The 21,764-nt window shown below is 35.4% G+C and overlaps 1 protein-coding gene across 1 annotated transcript in view; it reads right to left on the bottom strand.

Moving 5' to 3' along the window:
• Positions 1–21,764, bottom strand: part of LOC131952045 (gastrin/cholecystokinin type B receptor-like) — a 76,795-nt gene that overhangs the window by 14,220 nt on the left and 40,811 nt on the right. Inside the window, exon 2 of the mRNA XM_059314514.1 lies at positions 4,499–4,594. Coding sequence (XP_059170497.1) covers positions 4,499–4,594 — 96 coding nt within the window. The remainder of the gene's footprint in view (positions 1–4,498; positions 4,595–21,764) is intronic.

The following is a 21,764-nucleotide window of genomic DNA, read 5'->3' as shown; positions in this document are numbered from 1 at the left end:
GAGATAATGTGGCCAGCACTATGCCGCTTATACTTTCCCTAACATGAGTCAGGAACCAACCGGAGCTGGTTGAACTCCAGGGACGTTCTACTGAGATTCGAACTCGAGACTTCCGGGTTAGCAGTCGTTTGTTCTACTTCTCAACCACACCGTCCACGACAGTACAAGATAATTTGAAAAACACCGATAATGTTATTGAAAATGTTTTAAGAATGGTTTCTTAGGTAACATATCTGTATTCGGTAATTCAAATTTCTGTCACAATTTTACATACAAGTAAGCACTATCACATTTCAAGTTTTGATAAAGGGTTAATTTAGTAACATTATGTATCTCTCAAGTCTATATGTTCTTACCATCAGATCTTTGCCTCCCCCCTAATTTACTGAACAAATACTAATTTCCTTTTCAAAATGTTCACCTGGGGCCTCATCTCCCTTTCACCCACACACCCTCTAGTTACGCCATCGAATCTACAATACAGAGTAGATACTGCAGCAACCGGAAGACTCAGGATTCAATTACTAATCACGACGTTTCAAATGTTCTAAAAGTATAGCATGATTTCCGGCGTATTGTCTTTACTCAACTATCACGGACACTCACGTTTTTTCGCACGTGCACTCGTTTTTTCGCACGTACACTCGCGTTTTTTGCACGTGGACTTGCGTTTTTTTGCACGTACACTCGCGTTTTTTTGCATGTACACTCGCGTTTTTTCGCACGTACACTCGCGTTTTTTCGCACGTGCACTCGCGTTTTTTTGCACGTACACTCGCGTTTTTTTCGCACGTGCACTAGCATTTTTTCGCACGTGCATTCGCCTTGGATTTTTTAAAAGTTTTCCTCTTGTTTTCTGTTTCTTCAAATCTCTCGTGCTTCCCGTCCATACAGAGAGCCACAGTTGTCCAGGTTTCGAGATTGCCACAAAAGATATGAATGGGCTTCAAAAATCGATAGCTGTTGTCTGACATTACCCCCATCCCACACATCCCAACCCCACAGATAACACCCCAGTGTCCCTAATTGTAACCTAGAAAAATGTATTTAATATTACAGTTGGGGTTGTTATTGTTATCAAAATGGAGTTCCTAATCCGATGAATGGTGATTATTTTTAGAACACGGGGTATATAGGTTAGTGTGATTATTTTCAAGGAGTTATTTTATTTAATATGGATTTATAGGGGATAATGTAGCTGTAATTAGGATATCGATATCTAGATAATGGTCCTATTTTTTTGTTATTGCGGATCTTAAATTACTGAAGTTATTTGTGTTAAATGTGTTTTTATTTTGTATTAAATGTGTTTTTATCTAGTAATAGAAGTCCACGGGGAGTAAAACACATGTTATAGAGCATGGGCGGATATATTAAGTGTGGGGTTAGTTGTATATGGGGCAATCAGTTTAAAACTGTACCAGATGCATAGGATAGAACCAGGTGTGGAGGCTATGAGAGGCTGAATATAATAGATCCCAATTTAACAATTTTTACTACAGTGTTTTTTTTTTTTTTTTTTGCTGTAGTGTTAAAGTATCGTCTGGTTTAGCAAGACTGGAATGGCGTGGTCTAGCGGTAGAGTTCGAAACCCGGGCTGTAAACCGTGGGTAGTTCTCAGACCGAACTGCCCGACGTGGTCAAATATGGTGGTGTAATACACTGGGGGAGGGGGAGGAAGCGAAAGCCTGGCGGAAACCCACGGGTCTAGCGGCTGGTAATTAGGGTGAGAGTAATGTGGTAACCCACGGGTCTAGCTGGTAACTTGGGTGTGAGAAATGATTGATTCTTAATCGTGTTCAAATCTGCCTGGGTAATAGTTTTAGTTTGAGCAAGTCCGTGAGAGAGAGAGAGAAATAGAGAGAAAGTTTATGCTTGATGTATGCAGGAGCCATACTGTGAAAGCATGTACCGCTGGAATCTTACCAAAGATTAAGCATTTGTTTCATCTGTGGGACGGTGTGAGAGCTAGAGCGTACGACTGCTAACACGAAAGTCTCAAGTTCGGATCTCTTTTGTCTGCCGGAGTTCATCCACCTATGTGGTCTGGCTTTTTGGTTGAGAGGTAGAGCCCATGACTACTAACATGAAAGTCTAGAGTTCGGATCTCAGTCCGGACATGAGTCTAAGGGAGTCCATCAAGAAAAACTGCTGACCACACCATCTCTTCATATGCTGAGGTCAAGAAACACATCAACTCTACTTTATCTACCATAGTTAGGTCTGAAAGGGGAACTTTGTTTCTTTTGTCCGCGTTTTCAAACAAAACATGTACCTCAAACATTCACACCCTTAACATAACTAAACATGTTTACATTACAACAGGCGTCACTAAATAAACAAAAGAAGAGCACAATCCTTGAATTATTCATTGCATTCAGAATGAGGTAAACACATCATTAGTAACATAAATATATAAGATTTAATCTATTGTTAGATGAATATTATTTGGTTGGGAAAAATGGAAAAACATAGCTGATTTTTAAAAAAAGACTGGACAGTTTACTAAGCCATTAAACCAGGACACGAACTCGAAGTCGATCGCTGAACTTGGCCAATCACGCTCCGTGATCGTAGGCCGATATCAGCCGCACCGTGACACGTGACATATGCCACGTGGTCACGTGGACGGCAGGCTTAAATGTCTACATCGCCTGAGAAGATTAACGCGATAATCCAATTCGGTGGGGAGATAATGCAGATGTTCAGGGTGGAGGGACGGTTACTGGAGTTCGGTCCCTTGATTTTAAGCAGGGTGGGGGGGGGGGGGCAGGGTGAAACTAATTAGTTACTCTATGTACAGCAGAAAAAGGTACTTTAAAAATTTAATTTTGGTTTTACTGTAAAATTGCTTTTACTTTTTTTTTCTTAACTCGAAATAATTTATTTACCTTTAGCGAACAGTACTAAAGAGGTCTACTTGATTCTTTTTTTTTGTGTACGCAAATTGCAAGGTCTACTTAATTAATTTAAGTTTACAATAATTAATAGGTCTTTTTAATTACTTTTGGTTTATGTTAATTAGGGGCCTGTTTGATTATATTAAAATTACAATTATTAGGAGGTCTACTTAATTACTTTAAGTTTATACTAATTAAGTTTTCTTTTTGATTACTTTTGGTTTATTATTAGGAGACCACTTAATTAATTTCGTTTATTCTTATTAGGAGGCCACTTAATTACTTTACGTTTACAATAATTAAGTCCTCTTAAATGCTTTATTAACGGTAATTACTAGGTCTTCTTAATTATGTTTAGTTTAAGGCAATTAGGATCTTTACTAAATTACTTTAAATGTACGGTAATTAGTAGGTCTACTTAATTAAAGTTCATGGCAATTAGACAGTTTTCATGCTCTCATGCTAAGCAGCAAATGCACAAACTGCACAAGTAGGCCTATCCTGTGGGGTGGGGTAGTGGAGGGGTAGGAAAGTTGGGATAATCTGGTGGATTAGAAAGATATGGTACCTTAAGGATAGTTTTATAAGTAGGTGGATAGTTGCAGGATGTTGGAAATATGGGATATCTGGAGGAGTCGATATATAATGATATCATGGGAGGGAATCCCGTCAGAATACATAGTGTTTTGTTTAAATTATGGTGTAAGATGGATATGGTTTATGTTGGAATATAAATTAAAAAGAACCGGTTCTAAGATGGATTAGGAAAGTGGATGATATAATTTGGAATAATTTTATGATGGTGAAATGTTGAAGTAATGTAAAATTTATATTTTAAAAGAATTAAAATAATTTGGCATTTGGAGAACTTTGTCCCGATTTATTTAGTCCTGGAATATTTTGGAGAATCTTTAGGGATATATGAGTTATCAATTACCACTTTTTGTTTTTATCTGAAATAGTTGAATGATCAAATACCACATTTTGGTTTTACTTAGGATAGTTGAATTATCAAATATCACTTTTATTTTTTTCTAAGATAGTTAATAATCTAGTACTACTTTTTCTTTGAGATAATTGAATAATAAAATACCACTTTTTCTGTCTGAGATAATCGAGTAATAAAAAAAACAATTTTTATTTGTTTCTAAGGTAGTTGAATGATCAAACACACTTCAGATTTTCATATTATAAGTTTTGATTTGAGCTCAATATATTAAAGCTTATATCAGTAGACCATGTCAAAGAAAGACTGAAAGAAAACAAAAATTATACCCTATCACACCAGAGGGCCCAAAAGGGAGCAGGTGTAGTAGAGTACATGTGTTTCTGCAGAATAATCCGAGCTGTAGTTTAGACAAGACGTACACGCTTTATCTAGCTGGTAACAACATCACAGTGTTTTAATGTGTGAGCTCTACTCTATTCACCTACAGCATTCAGTGCATCAACTGTAAAGGATCACCGTGTGTTTGTATGAGCCACTCAACATCAAAGGAACTGTTTGTCCATTGTGATACTTTTATACAATCACAGGAACCCGTAAGGTACTACGTCTTCAAAACTAAAAACTCAATAACCGGAAGTGAAATGCTAACCTTGCATGTATGACGTCAGTTTGCAGACGGTGGTGCCCAGAATCCATACGTTGTACACGTAATTGATTGACGTCATCGGGACACAAATAATGGCCACTGCAAACAGAATAGAAAATTGCAAGTCTTAATTGCTGCATAGTGTTTTTATTGGCATGTAAATATCAGATATTGAAAATAGGAGCAAGCATATATATATATATATATATATATATATATATATATATATATATATATAAAACATACAGTATATATATGTATATGTATACAGTTTATATATAGTATATATAAACAGTATATATACACAGTATATAATTATGTAGGCCCTACATACAGTATATGTTATGTATATACAGTATAACTATAGTATATATATTTAATATATATAATTTATATATGATACACACATATATATATATATATATATATATACACACATATATATATATATATATATATATATATATATATATATATATATATATATATATATATATATATATATATATATATATATATATATTTGTCGGTGCATGAGTGTTTGTATGTGTGCATGTGAGACAAAGACACGACACAAGACATCGCAGAGCAGGGTGCATCTATTTTTACCGAAGTCATTATGCCAATCATTGTCAGGTAACCAATCAAATTCTCGTCCGTCTTCACGAGCTGACCTAGTATCAGGTATCCAGGTGTTTATTTTTGGCTTGTTTGTTTGTTTGTTTGCTTGGTTTTGATTTTTTTTTGGAGGGGGGGGTAATATTTGTTTATGTAAAAAATGTGTCACTCTCGTAAAATCATCATTTCGTTTTATCAACAAACATTTTTAAAAAAAACAGTTCGTGGTTGTCTGTAATCTGATCGTAGAGTTATTTCCCTGGACACGATACCTGGGTCTGTCTGCACCTGACATTGTATACCTCAAGTAGAGTTTGTGACGTGACGCAGACGAATCTGTTTTTCTTCCTAATAGAACTTTTCTGTCACATAATGATACTTAATTGCAGATGTGAGTCCCTAATTGCTAATTACATTACTTTTTAAAAAAAATATATGTCGATTTTTTGCATGCTGAAAGATGATAATTGTAGAAATTGTTTTGATTAAGTAATTAATTTTTTTTTTCAAAGACTATTGAGGTTGTTGGAAAATGTATTGTACAAGATGGAATACTCCAGAATATAAAAGGTATTTTGAAATTTTGCATTGATGTTGTTTTAAACTGAGTTTCTTTTAGTTTTCACTGCCCCCCCTCCCCCCACAAAGCACGTCCACAGTCATTCTCCCCCCCCACACACACACCCACCTGGAAATTTTTTGCCCGCACCCCCCTCCCCATAAGTTTCACTTTCCCTCCAAATAGAAAAATGTTTGAAAAAAAACACTGATTTTTTAAAAAATCAAGTTGTAAACTGTAGCAACGGCTGTACTGTTCTTAAGTAAGCGTTAATTGGTCAGGGTGAACCATGAACTCTCGGTACGGCTATACCTGGGCAGACTTTTATCGACTTACATGCAAACACAAGACCTCATCAGGAAAGACGACAAACTGCGCCTACGTCATCAACACCCCCCCCCACCCCTGTCAACAATCACCCTTTTCATCAAAATACTCCTCCGAACACCTCCGTCATCAAAATACTCCTCCGAATACCTCCTTCAAAGTCTTCCATCGAATCTGCCTATCATGCTTCTCTATCAAAATCCTCCTTCATTAACCCCACCCCACTCCCCCCCCCCCCACCCCCACACACACCACTCACCTCCCTGCGATCACGCACATCACCAAACCTCCTCACCACAATTCTTTAAAGGCTATTTACCAATTGTTTCTGTTGCTATGGCAACAGCCCAGACGATGTGAAAACCATACGACGTTTTTTTCAATTTACGCGTTCGGTTCTCTGTTCTCTCGTACACTAATTGCTTAACAATTGTGCCCTCTCTTGCAACGCGCTTTTCTGGTTTTCTTTCATTTTTGAAGAAAAGGAAAGGCAATTATCAATTACTAACATATGTGTCTGCTCTTTTTTAGAAGCCCAAACCCCCTCAGCCCACCACGCCGATGTAAAAAAAAAAGTACCTTGAATCATTATTTAATTACACATTTGCATATTCAGGTGTTTTTTAAAATAACAATTGTAATTAGAAATTTTGTATTAAATCGATGTATAACTAAACCATATCAAATGAATGAAAGTAAGCTACATGTAAGAAAGAAGTATTACTAATGTAAATCTGTATCAGTCCATGAAAAAAAGTAATACTAAAACGAACATGAAAGGCAAACTAACGCTGTAAATTACATGTCTGGGTGACTCAAAAAAGAAAAAAAAAGGGAATTTGTGGTTAGCACTTTGCTCAGCCGTCTTTACTTTCCCTAACATCTGTCAGGTAACCATCACAGCTGGGTGGACTCAGGGACGTTCTACTGACATGAACCCTGATCAATATCAATACAAACAAATAAAAAAATCCTGCCTGCACGTAACAGTTTGAAACCGCCCCGTCCAAATCAAAGCTTCCGTCTAATCCTATTTTCTAAATATCACTGCACAGTTCATACAGTGCAAATGTTTCCATTTATCTAAAACAACAACAACGCCTATTTAAAGCCGTTTTCAAATTTCTGCTTGTTCAAAACTTAAACGGCGTCGTAAATTTTATTCCAACGGAGACCTGAATCAGCGTAGATTAATGAGCTCTAATTCTAATTGTGGTGGTACTTCACGTGGCGGCCGCCGATTGGTTGAAAACAAACCCCCGCGGGGAAGTATTGCAGTCGGCGCGCGCTTTGTTGTAGATGTCTACGTCACAACTCACCGAAGTAATAACAGCCCAGATTTTTATTTTGTTTTTTATTTCAAAATACAATGAATAGAACTTTGTTCACTGATTAAAAAAAAATTGATAATTTTTATCTTTTTTTTTAAATATTCATTTTGTAAGTGATTTGTAAACAAACGTCCATTAAACCCCACCCCCTAAGTCTATCCCGGGTGAAACAGTATAAAAGTTAACCTTTTAAATATGTAAGGATCGACTAGGCGCACTCATAGAGCTATTGTTGAACTCATTCATTTAGCTCTTTAATCACAAATAGTTCAGCCGATGAAAGGATTGTCTGTCTTCAACAGAAACCATTTTGTACATCGTATTCTAGTACATAGTGTACAATCTGATGTATAATTGGTACATAGACTGATGGCTTGATATTTGCATCGCTGTTTTTAAATACATGCTTTATTGCGTTGTATAATTTACGGTTTTATATATGTATATAGTGTTAAAACATGATAGAAAAATATATGACTTGCTTGCCATATTAAACGTTTAAATTACGAGTGGATTACTAGGATCAATGGATAATGCGAATAAAAAATCCACGGGATGTCTCCTTTACTGAGTTACACAATAATTCGTCGTACGGCAAATCATATTCCCACAATAATTCGTCGTACGGCAAATCATTCTCTAACAATAATTCTATTATTATCTAGATAAAGACAGTCTGTAGGTATAATCTCTGGCCAGAGGTGAGGTTATAACAGAAACTCGCCAACATGTAGTAGGTTCGCTCAGGATTTCTATCAACATAGATGATTATTCTATCTCTCTTTCAGTCCATACCGACTGATTAATCTACTCAGTTAAAAGAAACCCTTGATCACGGATGGACAGTTAGTAATTTACAACAAAACAGTTTTTGTATAAATGAAGGTTGGGAACGGCGTGGTTTAGTGGTAGACCGCGCACTTGTTAACACGAAAGTCATAAGTTCGAGACCCTGCCTCGAGAATATAGGCCATGCTCCTACCGAACTGCCCCTTATGTCCAAAACAGCTGGTGCTGTGCACTGGAACCCTGGTAGACCATGACATGTACATGCTGGTACCATGGGTAGGGAAATGCTCGATTTTTAAAATCCTCTGTCCTGTTTTCCAGTCTGTCTGGCTAATGAGCGCGGCTTGAGTTGTAATAACTTTATACGAGATGGAAGAAAGTTTGCAATACATTAACGTATCAAAGTTGTTTTTTTTTTTTTTTTTTTTTTTTTTAACGAAGTAGTGATTAAGTTTAGGCTTATGGTTTTAATCTCGGCACGAATCACAGCTTTGGTTAAGATTAATGTTATTGGGTTATTATCAGCAAGAGCGATCTCTTAGCAATCATTAGATCCTTGATACGCCAGTCGACTTTTATACAAGTACCTAAAAAAACTCGTAATTTAAAAAAAAAAAACGCAAGCTAATCTAAACGTCAACTAAGTTTAACCACGACCCACTAAACCTTAACCCGCCTGATGTTTCAACCACTAGGTAAAGGGCACTCGCCCGAAAAGTGCCTCACGCGTTGTGGCTCCAACGGAACTAAAAGGGTTAATCAACGTCGCTGCGTGTGTTAACTCTTTGTGTCCCAGGGACGACGGGCGGAAGTCAACGTTGGCAGCTTTCGTGGTGAAGATTTCCGCTGTCAACCGTCAAGTTTTCTGGTGTCCTGACATATTTTAAATGTTACACGTCAAGTCTGTTTTCTGTGGTGTGACACATTTTAAAAGTTGGACGTCCAGTTCTTTTTTTTTTTTTGAGGGGGGGGGGGGGGGTGGGTGGGGGGTCTGACAAATTTAAAAGATAGACGTCAATTCCTTACTGAAATATATTAAAGTTTGACGTCTAGTCTGTTTTCTGGTGTTCTGATATGCTTAAAAGCTAGACTTAAAGTCTGTTTTCTGGGGTCTTGACATATTTTAAAAGCTAGACGTCAAGTTTGTTTTCTTCACATATTTAAAAGCTAGACGTCATCTGTTTTCTAAAGTTCTAATATATTTTTAGAATCTCAAATCTGTTTTCTGAGGCTTTACATATTTTAAAAGTTAGAATTCTAGTCTGTTTTCTGAAGTTTTGATATATTTTAAAAGTTGAACGTCAAATCTTTATTTTATTTTATTTATTTATTGTTTTTTTTTTTGGGGGGGGGGGGGGTCTGACATATTTTATAAGAAAGTCGGTTTTCTGAAATTTATTAGACGTCAAGTCTGTTTTCTGAAGTTCTGATATATTTTAAAAGTTGGACGTCAAGACTGTTTGCTGGGGTCTTGACAAATTTAAAAGAGAGACGTCAAGTCTTTACTGAAATATATTAAAGATGGACGTGCAGTCTGTTTTCTGTTAGTTCTGACATATTTTAAAAGCTAGACGTCACGTTGGAATGTTTTAAAACTTGGCCTTGACAAGAGAGTAGGCCTATGCCTTAATGCTGATGTGTTTACTGTTGGCTATCGAGTCTGTTTGATGACTAGTAAAGATTTTAAGTTGGGGATGGGGGGGGGGGGGAGGGAGAGAGAGAGAGAGTGTGTAGTTATCTTTTTTTTAAATTGAAAGTTAGGTGTGCACAAGTTTCGACGTTTTTCTCATTTCCCAGTTCGAAAAAAATACTAGAAGTTGCAATGTCGAGTGTATGCAAGCTTGTCTGTGTATGTGTGTATGTGTATGATAACACGATAATTTGGGTACCGCTACAGTTAGGTGGACGAAATTTCGCATATAAGTATTAAATTCTCTACGTAGGTTTATATCAACTTTTGAGCCATTTTAGCAAACCGGAAGTGGAATTTTACTCCACGACCGGTTTTTCAAAAAACCTTCAGAATTTGACAATGTGATATCCTATCTTATTACACAGCAGTTTCAAAAAACTTTTAGCCCCTATTTCTTTTTTTAAAAAGCGGTTTAATTAATCATAAACTTACCTACCATTACCTACTTACCTACATAACCCAACACGGAATGTCATCCCAACCCTTGCAGTTATATTCGAATAAACGAGAACGTTTAGGGGTCACTCTCGCATTATTTTGATCTTACTTCAATTATTTCCCCGTCTCCTCCGTGATATCAAGATATCAAACAGACATCATCAATATCGTTTTATCTCCCCTTAAGAACGTATAAACCACTTCCGATACTCGACGCTGTGGGACTATCCGGTTCTAAAAATAGCATCCTATATTTAAATTTAGGTGAGGAAGTCAATGAGCTGTCGTTTTTACCCTTCGGGCTGTGACGTCATTGACAGTCCGTTCTTCGTGTTAGATTTCCAGCCCCCCCCCCCCCCACTCTCCCTGTACTTTAGAGCTGTTGGGGTATCAGGAAAGTAGAAGCTCCCTAAATATGTCTTTTTTTTTCTTGGCGTCGTATTTATCAGATATGTATTTTGAATATTTCCTTTTGTGAAGTGATGGGGAGGGGGGGGGTGTTCATTAATGACGTCATACTTCTGGTTAAAGCGACCACAGATAATAAATGGCAAGGTGGAAATGAGGTAAAAAGTGACGTAAGAATTATATTTTTTAAAGAGAAAATATCATGAATACATTAATTTTCGGTAAAACCTTGGCTATTTTGGGAGATGTTACGTCATTATTTTTTCTATGTGCGGGGTGCAAAGGTTTTATCTTTTTTAAGTAAGCTTAAAAACGTATTTTTATTTCGACCTCCCGATATCCTGTTCTTGTTCGTTCTCAATTGTAATATTGCACGGAATTTCCTGCAACAAAATAAAGTATTCCAGGTCACCAAGATCTGCTTCTCTTTTGGAAATGCTTCCATAGCCTTTGCCCCAGCAGAATACTTAAAATAGGTATAGCTCTCAAATTCGATTAACTCATAGACCGTCGAGTATGTAAACATTCGTCTTACGTCTATAAACCATAAGCTCGTGTCAATGTAAGGGTTAGACCGGCCCTGCTCAGTTATAGGCAGGGGATCAACTTAAGTACTCACGTCTAGGTAAGTCTAAGCCCGTCTTGGTCGTATATATTTAATTAATGATGTACTAATAAAAAAAATGTGAATAGCAATCCTTCCAATAATACTAGTACGTATGTTTTTGTTTGTTGTTGGTCGGAAACGTCTAGGTCACTTTGACATTCTAGAGATATTTTCAGCAAACGTCCAAGAGGTTAGTTTTTTATTCATTTATTTATTTATTATTATTTTTATTTTATACGAACTTGTTTCACAACTCCAGACTTTTACCGATAACTTCAAAAAAAGATGAAAGACAACTTCTATCAAGTTTCCTTTTCATTATATCGATTTACTTTAAGATCAAATAAATTATGATTTTAAAAATGCTATTTATAGATCGGTCTTGTGAGTTTGTTTTGTCTAGGATGAATGATGCCATTAAAGCTATTGATTAAGTAATTGTTTTTGTCGCATGTTTTTATAAAGATATTCTATAACGCAATATTTTGTGAGCTTTAGTACTCAGTAATGTGAGTTTAGGAGGGACAGCTTGGTCGGATGGCAGAGCTGCTAACTGCTAACCCGAAAGTCTTAAGTTCGGATCCCGGGCTCGAGTCTGTGGGAACATCTCTAAGTCCACACAACTCTAGCAGACACCTGATATGGTAGAGAAACTAAGGAATACCATACTATACCATTGTATGTTGAGGCTATTGAAACAGATCAACTCTACTTCATGTGCCCCGTGAGCCTTAGGCACGAATGGAAATGGTGTTGATGGTGAGTGCGTGAATGCTGGTTTAATTGTTTATTGGTTCATGTATATGTTGATTAGCTATTTAAGTCTTGTATAAGATAATTAACTATTGCAGTCATGTGAATGTTAATTAGCTATTTTATTCATGTATTAAGGGAAGGTGTGGCCTAGAGGTAGAGAACTAGACTGTTAGTCTACTAAACAGAGAGTCTAGAGTTCGAATCTGGGTTCAAGTCAGCGAAAGTCCATGAGTCCACCCAACTGATGGGTACCTGACTCACGTTTGGGAAACAAAGGCGGCTGGGTATAGCGCTGACCATGCTATCGCTTTATATGCCGAGGTCTCTGAAGAAGATGGACTCGACTTCATCTGCACCCTATGTCTATGGCACGAACGATAGATGATGATGATGATAATTTAATTAACTATTTCAGTCAAGTAAATATTGATTAGCTATATCAGTCAGTGTATGTCGTTAAAACTTTTTTTTTACATGTTTGGGTGGGTGGTGTAAATAAATGGAGTCAGTCAGCCGTTTAATATAGTCAGTCAATTATTTAATCAAGTCAGTACATAGAGTTAGCGTTAGCTTCACTACGATGTCCATGAACAGTGCAACAAATATTCTTATTTCGATGTGCGTCATCGAAATAAGGTGGGAGGGGAGGGGGATACGCCAATGGCCTAAAAAATAAATGAAAGATAATTAGCTTCGGTGTTGAATAATAGCCCCACACCCCGGGTATAAATTAAATTCCTCTCAACCCCTCCAGGGGACGCAGCCAGACATTTTACTTTCGCGTGTCTGAATGATGACGTCACTTGGCCAGTTACTTAAGGTCTTTCTGTTTTGTTTCACCTTTTCTTTCCTCGGCAGTAAAACACACAATTCAGATGAAAGTGGTATGGATTAGTATTCGCTGTTGGACCACTATATGGACAACTCTATTGAATGAGCCAGGCGTGGGAATAATGAACTGCATTTTTTCGATGATAGAAATAATGGGTTTAATTAGTTTTTTGTCGATCAGCCCTACACACATGTTCGTATTTGTGGTTTTGTTATCGAAGATATTTCAAACTTTAAGCGTTATTTTAGGCCTATACTTTGTCCTAAAGTACAGGCCATATTAATACACTTTAGCCTTACTATACTTAATCCTAATGCATGGGCTATATCAATACACGTTAACCTAACTATTCTTAATCCTAATGTGCTGGCTATATCACTACACTTTAACCTAACTATACTTAATCCTAATGCAGGGGCCATTTCAGTACACTTAAGCCTAACTATACTTAATCCTAATGTACGGGCAATATCACTACATGTTAACCTAACTATACTTAATCCTAATGCATGTGCTGTATCAGTACACTTTAGCCTAACTACACTTAATCCTAATGCACGGGTCATTTCAATACACTTTAGCCTAACTATACTTAATCCTAATGCACGTGCCATATTAATACACTTTTGCCTAAACACCCTTAACCACGATAAAATAGTCCAAATTAATGGAAGTCATTTAGATCCAAACAATAAGCCTTATACCAGCCCTAAAGTAAATTGTTATTAAACCTGCTTGATCAATATGCATTAATCTACCCCCCCCCCCTCCCCTGCCCACCTTTTTTACAATTTGTCAATCTAAATTTCCGATGCACGGAATGAGTACTGGAATTCGACTGTTTTGTCTGTGAATTTCCAGTATCGAATTGACGATTGATGTCGTTTTAATTGAGTTGAATTATTTAACCTCATTACATGAAAGTTCTCACCTACAATCGTCCAATGAGGGTCAGAATTTAATATTTTTTTTAAATGAGAGAAGCGATGTTGTTAGTACTGGAGGATTCAGGTCACTATGACGTCATCACAAGGGGAGAGCATCGAAGGTGCCGGAACTAAATGGGATGTTGGATGATAGTACTTGAGTTTTTAGTAAAGTAGTTAGATAGTGTATGCTGTGATATTGTTTTAATAGCATCTTGTTATGCAGCTTTAAATGTAAGCATTGGTTCAGCATACATTACATTATGCTATTTAGAATACAACATTTATCGTATGTTTTGATATGGTATATATATATACTATACTATTAAGCATACATATTTTATTTTAAATTTATACTTTATAATATTTTATATACAGCTTTTATTTAATTTTCTTTTACAGCATATTATATTACTTATACTACTTTGCATATAAAACACATAGTATAATCTTATACACTACATTATTCTAAAGCATACTACTTGTTCTCGCGAATTATACACGATTATTGCATATATAAGTGTTCAGTAAAATATAACGCGTTAAAAAATAATTTATACGATTTCCACAGGCACGATTTCTAGTCTCTGAATAAAACGCGACATTTTAATTTTATTAATTAATGATGAAAATTTAGCGATCGTTCGAAAGAGAAACTAAACTATAGAGAACCCTTATGAAAATATCCGCATTTAATTTAAAACTTATTTTTGTCATTTTTAATAAGTGCATGACAAATATAATTGTAAAGTCTATTTTAGTCTTTTAAATGAAATTTCGTAAAGAATTTAAATGGCGCAGCGGATTGGAAAATAAAGGTTGCATTTTTTTTCTTTTGTTGAAAAAGGAATTAAGTATTTTTAATATTAGGTTACTTGAAAGGAATCAATCTTGCTCAGTTCTAGAATGGAATCGTAAGTTTAAATTTAGATTAGGGATCACAGGCGACTGGTTTAGATGTCTGAATATATTTAAATGTTTGAATGTTTAAATTGTAATCATTGTTTAAACTGAATTTGTTTTTTTTTATTTAAAAAACACGACTTATTAAATAGTTAGCATTTTGAAAAAAAATAAATGAAACAAATTCCTAAATTTAAATTTAAATTATCATTTTTTTTTCGATTATTATTTTCATCGACTTTCATTGTCGTGTTTATGTTGCATGTTTATGTTTGTTTACTTTTCCAAGTAAAAAATTAGTTTGAAAAATTAGTTCAATAATTAAATAAAATATTAAACAAAATGTCTACGCTGCTTTATCTTTCCTAACAATCTTTTTTTTTCTCTTTAACTATCTTCGATAAATAGCTAGTTTTTAGCGCAATTCCCATACGGACAATTGCGATTATTAACTCGTTCTGGATGGATGTGTGTCCGATGTGTGTCCGCAGCTTTAAGTCGTATCTCCTCCTCAGCGAAGCAATATCGAGGAGTATTTCCAAAGCAAATATGTTAAGCAAGTTCCGACGATGATTGTGGGCCAAAAAAATTCCCGGAATTCCTTCCTGGATTTCCAGGAAAAGCCAAAAAAACCTCGAAAAAATGCAGTTTTTGGCCCATATCTCTAGCGACTTGAAACATTTACCAATCGATTCCTGCCATAATTTACAACAATATTGCCGAAGAAAGTTTTCAAAAATATCCTTTCGTTCGGTCACAACAAAAAATTTAAAATTACATAAACACCTACAAACCGATTGTTCTCCTAGCTTGAATGCACCCCAGCATTATAGGTCTATCTATTTTTAGATAACATAAGGAAATTGCGCTTAAATTGTCACTAGACTTTTTATTAACTTGTTTTTCTCTTTTATTGTTACAAATAGCTTTTTATTTTTACTTTCTTCTATACAGAGTGTATTATAGAAGAAGTATTGTAATCGTGCAAAACATTAAAATCTAGATTCTGAAAAATCTCAACTTGTTACTATACTTCACAAAGTCGAAAAACCCCAGATTTGAATCTTGTCTATCTGTGTATACGTCAATACGATAACTTTAGTACTGTTTGAGTACAGTTAGGTTGACGAAATTATATCGAATTTGTAGTTTTCTATCGACTTTTGGGCGATTTCCGATAACCGGAAGTGGTACTTAATCTACTTCCGTTATCTTAAAAGCCAATAACTACAGCACCGTTTAAATTAAGTGGACGGAATTTCACATTGTAGTAAATTGTATGCGCAGATTTCTTTCAACGTTTGATCTATTTCCGTAATCTGAACTGGTACTTCACTCTATTTCCGAGTGATAACTTGAGTGTAGTTTCCGTGATATAGAAGAAATTTCAATTATAAGTACAAGATATGACACTTCGATCATTTATAATTTTTGAGTGATAACAGGAAGTGGTACTTTACTCTATTTCTGGTTTCTAAAATACCGATAATTGATGTTGATTATATCAAATTTTAAGTGATTCAAGTGACCGACATTAGTTTTTAGGCTATTTCCGATTTCTCAAAAAAGATCTCTTTTACAGGACCGATTTCTTTCAAACTTTTCACTTAGGTGAAGATTCGCTGACAATGCACACTGCCATAAAAGTAAGGTGACTTAATAAGATGTCAGATTGACTTTTCAAAAATTAAAAATGTATCCTTAATGAAGTAGGCTATAAATGTTATGCGTTATTGTACTTATTGTTTGGTATACAATTATTATTAAGTATTTAATTTTTTAAAATAAAATATATTTCTATTGCCCGATTGCACTGGAAGAGCCACCCACTTACTGTTATATAATAATATACGAAAAAAGTTTATATATATTATATATATATATATATATATATATATATATATATATATATATATATATATATATATATATATATATATATATATATATATATATATATATATATATATATATATATATATATATATATATATGAGATGATAGAGAATATAACACAACTTTTTCTTTTTGGTGGGATTTTCCAAGAATTAAAAAAAAACTGTTTGATTATCTTTTGATAAGACTTTGATTATAAACACACGACTTTTGATTTCTAGTTCTGATAAAAAAAAACTAAAACACACCCAATTATCGTCCATTTAGATAGAACTTTCAAAAAAAGTAATTACTTGTTTTACATAAAAAAAAACGTTTAATTCCACGCCACTTTGCTTCGCATATTCCTAAAATAGTTCCGTGACGCCAGAGTGCGAAAAGGTCCAATTCCATTAAGTTTAGATAATCAGGCAGAAGAAGTTCTCAAAATAATGGAAACCTTTAAATTTTTTAAGTGTTTTGTCCTTGACCTACTTTGTACTGGAACCGCGGAAATCTGTTGAACATACGATCGTTGAAAAGTTTTTTTGTGTGTTTGTTTTACAATTACAAACGGGCTGAAGAAGAGTTGCTTTTGAGGGGAATAAGGTAATTTACAGGATCTGGTTTTTTGTTTAATCGCTGATCGGTTTTTACATCATAGCAATTGGTTTTTCGCTGGCATGAAGTTTGAAATGGAGAGAGGAAAATTACAAACAAGGAAGCTAGAAAAGTGGATGGAGGGGATTGAAAGGGGGGGGGGGATAATGGGAGGGGGATGCTGAAAGAGATATGGACATGGGGGGAGTAAGTGGTATGGAAATGGACGATGGAGGTAGGGTAGTGAGGGAAAGGGAGGGGTGAAATTGAAGAAAGTGGTCGGGGGTGGGGAAAAGTAGAAGGGTGGATGGTATGCGATAGAGGAGGAATATTTTGGAAGGGGGGGGGGGGTGACATATGGAAAAAGTGGTAGGGAATTGGGGAAAGTAATAGGGTGGGGTGGGGTGAAAAAGTTGTAGGGGTGGATGTTGTGGGAAAGAGGAGGAAAATTTTGGACAGCTGGGGGGAGGGGGGATGACATTTGGAAAAAGTGGTTGGGAGAGTGGTAGAGTGGTGTGGGAAAGAGGAGCAAGTTTTGTGAAAAGTGGTTTAGATTGGGGAAAGTGGTCGGGGGAGATGGGGGAAAGTGGTAGGGTGGATGGTGTGAGAAAGAGGATGGAATGTTTGGATAGGGGTGGTGATATTTGGAAAAATGTTGTTGGGAGAGTGGTAGGGTGAGGTAAGTAAAAAGAGAAAAATTTGGGAAAAGGGGGTTAGATTGGGGACAGTGGTATGGGGATGGAGAAAAGCTGTGGGGGAAGGGGGAAGGGGGATGTGAATCTGTGGCTTGTTGAGTAGACAGTGAAGTGTCTGGTGCGGTGCTACAGATCCTGAAAAACCCAGACGGCCAATGTTTGAAAAAATATTTAAATATATTTAAACCGTGTTGGAACATAGAGTTCGCCCTCATGATACAATGTTTTGCTTGAAGCAAAACTACAGGAAAATCTCCACAAATTTAAAATTTGCTAACGTGTAATAAGACAATAATGGGACGGTGTGGCCTAGCAGTAGATAGATGGACTGCTAACCCGAAAGTTTTAAGTTCGAAGCCTGGTTCAAGTCAGTAGAATGTCTCTGAGCTCACCCAGCTGTGATGGGTACCTAACTTACGTTAGGACAAAAATGCGACTGGGCATAGTGCTGACCACACTATTGCCTATATGTCGAGGTCATTGAGTCGGATTAACTCTACTTCACCTGCCCAATGAGTCTAGGGCCTAAACGGGGAAAGATGATAATGCTGATGAAGATGAATATATAATAAAACACTCCTGAACACTTTCAAAAATTATACTCCTACAAATTTTAAAATGTTTTTATACTAAAGTAATATGAAGAAAAAATAAATAAAGATGTTATTTAGGCGTATCCATAATAAAAAAAAGAGAAACTTAATCTGCATATTGATTAAAAAACTGTGTTGTTCCTCGTGGGACCACTGGGATTTTAGTTCCTTAACTATCCTAATGGCAAACTAGTTCCCGAAGTTGCCCATAATACTGCATATTGACTGGCCAATATCCGATATGTTTCTTGATTTCATGTACAACCTGCCAAAGTCCCGATTAAGAAGATCGCGAGTAGTTTGTGGCTGTTTGTATGACATATTTAAAGTCCTACATCTTATTTCATTTTTTCCAGACGTAATCCTTTGAAATTTTTGACATGGCTTATTACAAAACTTCCGTGTGCTAAACCTTGATGCTGTCTGTTTTTTTTTGTTTGTTTGTTCTTGAAATTGGCCTCTGCTTTATTTAACGCCTGAGCGTTCCTCTAATAATGACAAGATATTTGACGTCGCGCTATTAAATTATACAAGATTATAAAAAACAAAGATACGTTATTTGCGTCACGTTTGTTAAAGATGCATTTATTCAAGGCCAAACCTAATTTGGTAATAAAAATATGTTGGTTTTTTTAATAATAAATCTACTTTATAATATTACCACAATATAACAAAAACCAAATAAAACAGATATATTCAAATCTGCCGCGTTTGCAGATTTTCTCGCATAAATTCTTTAAATATCACATTTCTAAATCTTTATTATTTCGTATTTTTTAAAGTTTAAAACGCAATTTTTAAAAAAGCGAAATATCCATAAAACCGAATAAGGTTTTTTTTTCCAATATCAAAAATTAAAATAAAAAGCTTAGCTATGCTTAACCCATTAGAACTTCGCCTAACGTTTTTTTTAGACGCCACGGATTCTTAGCTAGAAAAAAAAGTCTTCGAATTAAAAATATTTAATTCTGGTTTCATGGCGGGTGAATAATGTACATCAATTTTACGAGGATTTACATCTTAGCTGTTTAGCTGAACTGCAAATTGAAAATAAAAAAAAAAAAATGCACATATTTTAATTTAAAAATTTTTTTTGGGGAGGGTGGTGGGTTGGCTTTGTAAAAGGTAAATCAATTTAATATCCATTGTCTTTTGAATAGAAAATATAAGCAAAACGTATTTTCTTAAAAACTCTGGTAATATTGCATTGAATCAAGTAGAGCAATTATAAATTTAGATCTAAGATTCCTCCCTCCACCCCCATACCCCCTCCGCCTACCCCCCCCCCACCTACCCACTTTGACCACACACGTGAACAACGCTCACGATACAAGCCAATCTTCACAAACATCTCCCGGGTTCACATTGTGACCTGTGTCACACGTCACCGCCGAGGGCGAATGTCTGCCACCCCCCCCCCCCCCAACCCCAAGTTAATAACGGCTCAGACGACTTAAAGCGATATATCTCCTGTTGGTGCTGGAGCCAGAGTATCATTAGGGTAATCTGGGCGCCAGATCTGTCTGGTCGTCTGTAGGCTGTGGCTAGTGCTCATGCTCGTTCTCGTGTGTATGTATAGATGGGGAGTTGTTGACAAACAAGATTTTCAGACCGCTGGTTTACAATTCAAACTCTCTCCCTCTCGTGATCTATAATACTAGCTGCATACCCGTGCTCCGCCACGGTGAATTCTTTTTTAAATGTACCAACTTGGGAACAGAACAAAACAAAACAAACACTAAAGAAAACATAAACACAAACGCAAACACATACACAACGCAAACACAATCACATCGCAAACACAATCACATCGCAAACACTAATACAACCGCTAACGCAAAAAAAAACAAAAAAAAAGAAACGCAACATGCAAACACAAACACTAAAGAAAACACAACGAAAATACAAATACAACGCAAACACAAACACAATGCAAACACAAACACAAACACAAACACTTATGCAACCGCAAACGCAAAAAAAACGCAAACAAAAACAAAAACGCAAACGCTAACGCAACACTTAAAGAAAACACAAACACTAAATAAAACACAAACGCCAACACAAACAGAACGCAAACGAATATGGAAACGCAAACGCAAACATAAACAGAAACGCAAATACAAACTTAAACACAAAAGAAAACGCAAACACAAACACAAAGAAAATACAAATGCAAACACAATCACAAACACAATCACAATCACAAACACAAAAACAAAAACTATATATATATATATATATATATATATATATATATATATATATATATATATATATATATATATATATATATATATATATATATATATATATATATATAAAACATTTGTATATATCAGGAAAAAAATACACAGCTAGACTAAAACTACTACTTGATTAAACTATTTTTATTCCGATTTTTAGTTTTGTACTTTTTAACCCCGCTAAAATATTAGAAACATTTATAGTGCGAAATAAAAACAAATTAAATCAGGTCAAGTTTTTTTGTTTTGTTTTTTCAGAAAGCAAGTTCACTCCGAACATAAAAGCTAGTATAGGCGAAAGATTTTTTTTAAAGTACTGATAGTCGGCTCAACAACAAACAAAAAATCAACTTTAAAAAAAAAAATAATTATGATTAAAGCCAGATACTCGATAGTAATTTTTTAAAATCTTTTTATGGGTTTAACCATAAATTATGGGCTCATTTTTTCTTTGGGTTTTCCCGAAAATCAAATAGATATAAATCATTTTTGTTCGACATTTTAGAATAGTATGACAAATAGTTTTAAATAAATTAAAGCAAAAAAAAATGTGAAACCTTTTTTCCTAGTTTAGTCCATTTTTCTGAGGAAAAAAATCGCTTTGAACCCTAGCTGTTAAACTTTTTCATAAAAAAAAAACATTCTTAGGCTCGGTTCACACTTAAATATAAAATGGCTTCATGCGTGTTCTGTAGCTTTACGATTATCTTATTATATACCTAGCTTATATTGGTTGGAATTTTAAGATATACATAACGTATTCTACCAATTATTTAGTTTTCTTCTATGCCCCCCCCCCCCCCCCCCCCCCCGACACATATTTGAGAAGATCAATACGTAATGTATGGGTGTATGATACCAGGTTTGACCTATATGGCCTAACAAGTTGAGCAACTGCAATTATTTTCTTAACGGATGCGGTTGATAATTATAACAAAATCCATGACCATTATATCTTTTAATTTTTCATGTTTTTATAATTATTTGAACACAGATATTCTTGAACTTGAGGAAAATAAGGAGATATCAATCGAAGAACTTCCGTCAACAAATCTCTTGTAGACAAGAAGTGT

This window comes from Physella acuta, unplaced genomic scaffold, assembly GCF_028476545.2.
Source record: "Physella acuta isolate Inbredline_101_S28 unplaced genomic scaffold, ASM2847654v3 ptg000847l, whole genome shotgun sequence".
In the NCBI taxonomy this organism is placed as follows: domain Eukaryota; kingdom Metazoa; phylum Mollusca; class Gastropoda; family Physidae; genus Physella; species Physella acuta.
Note: the sequence above shows the minus strand (reverse complement) of the source record. Positions and strands in the feature narration are given on the sequence as shown.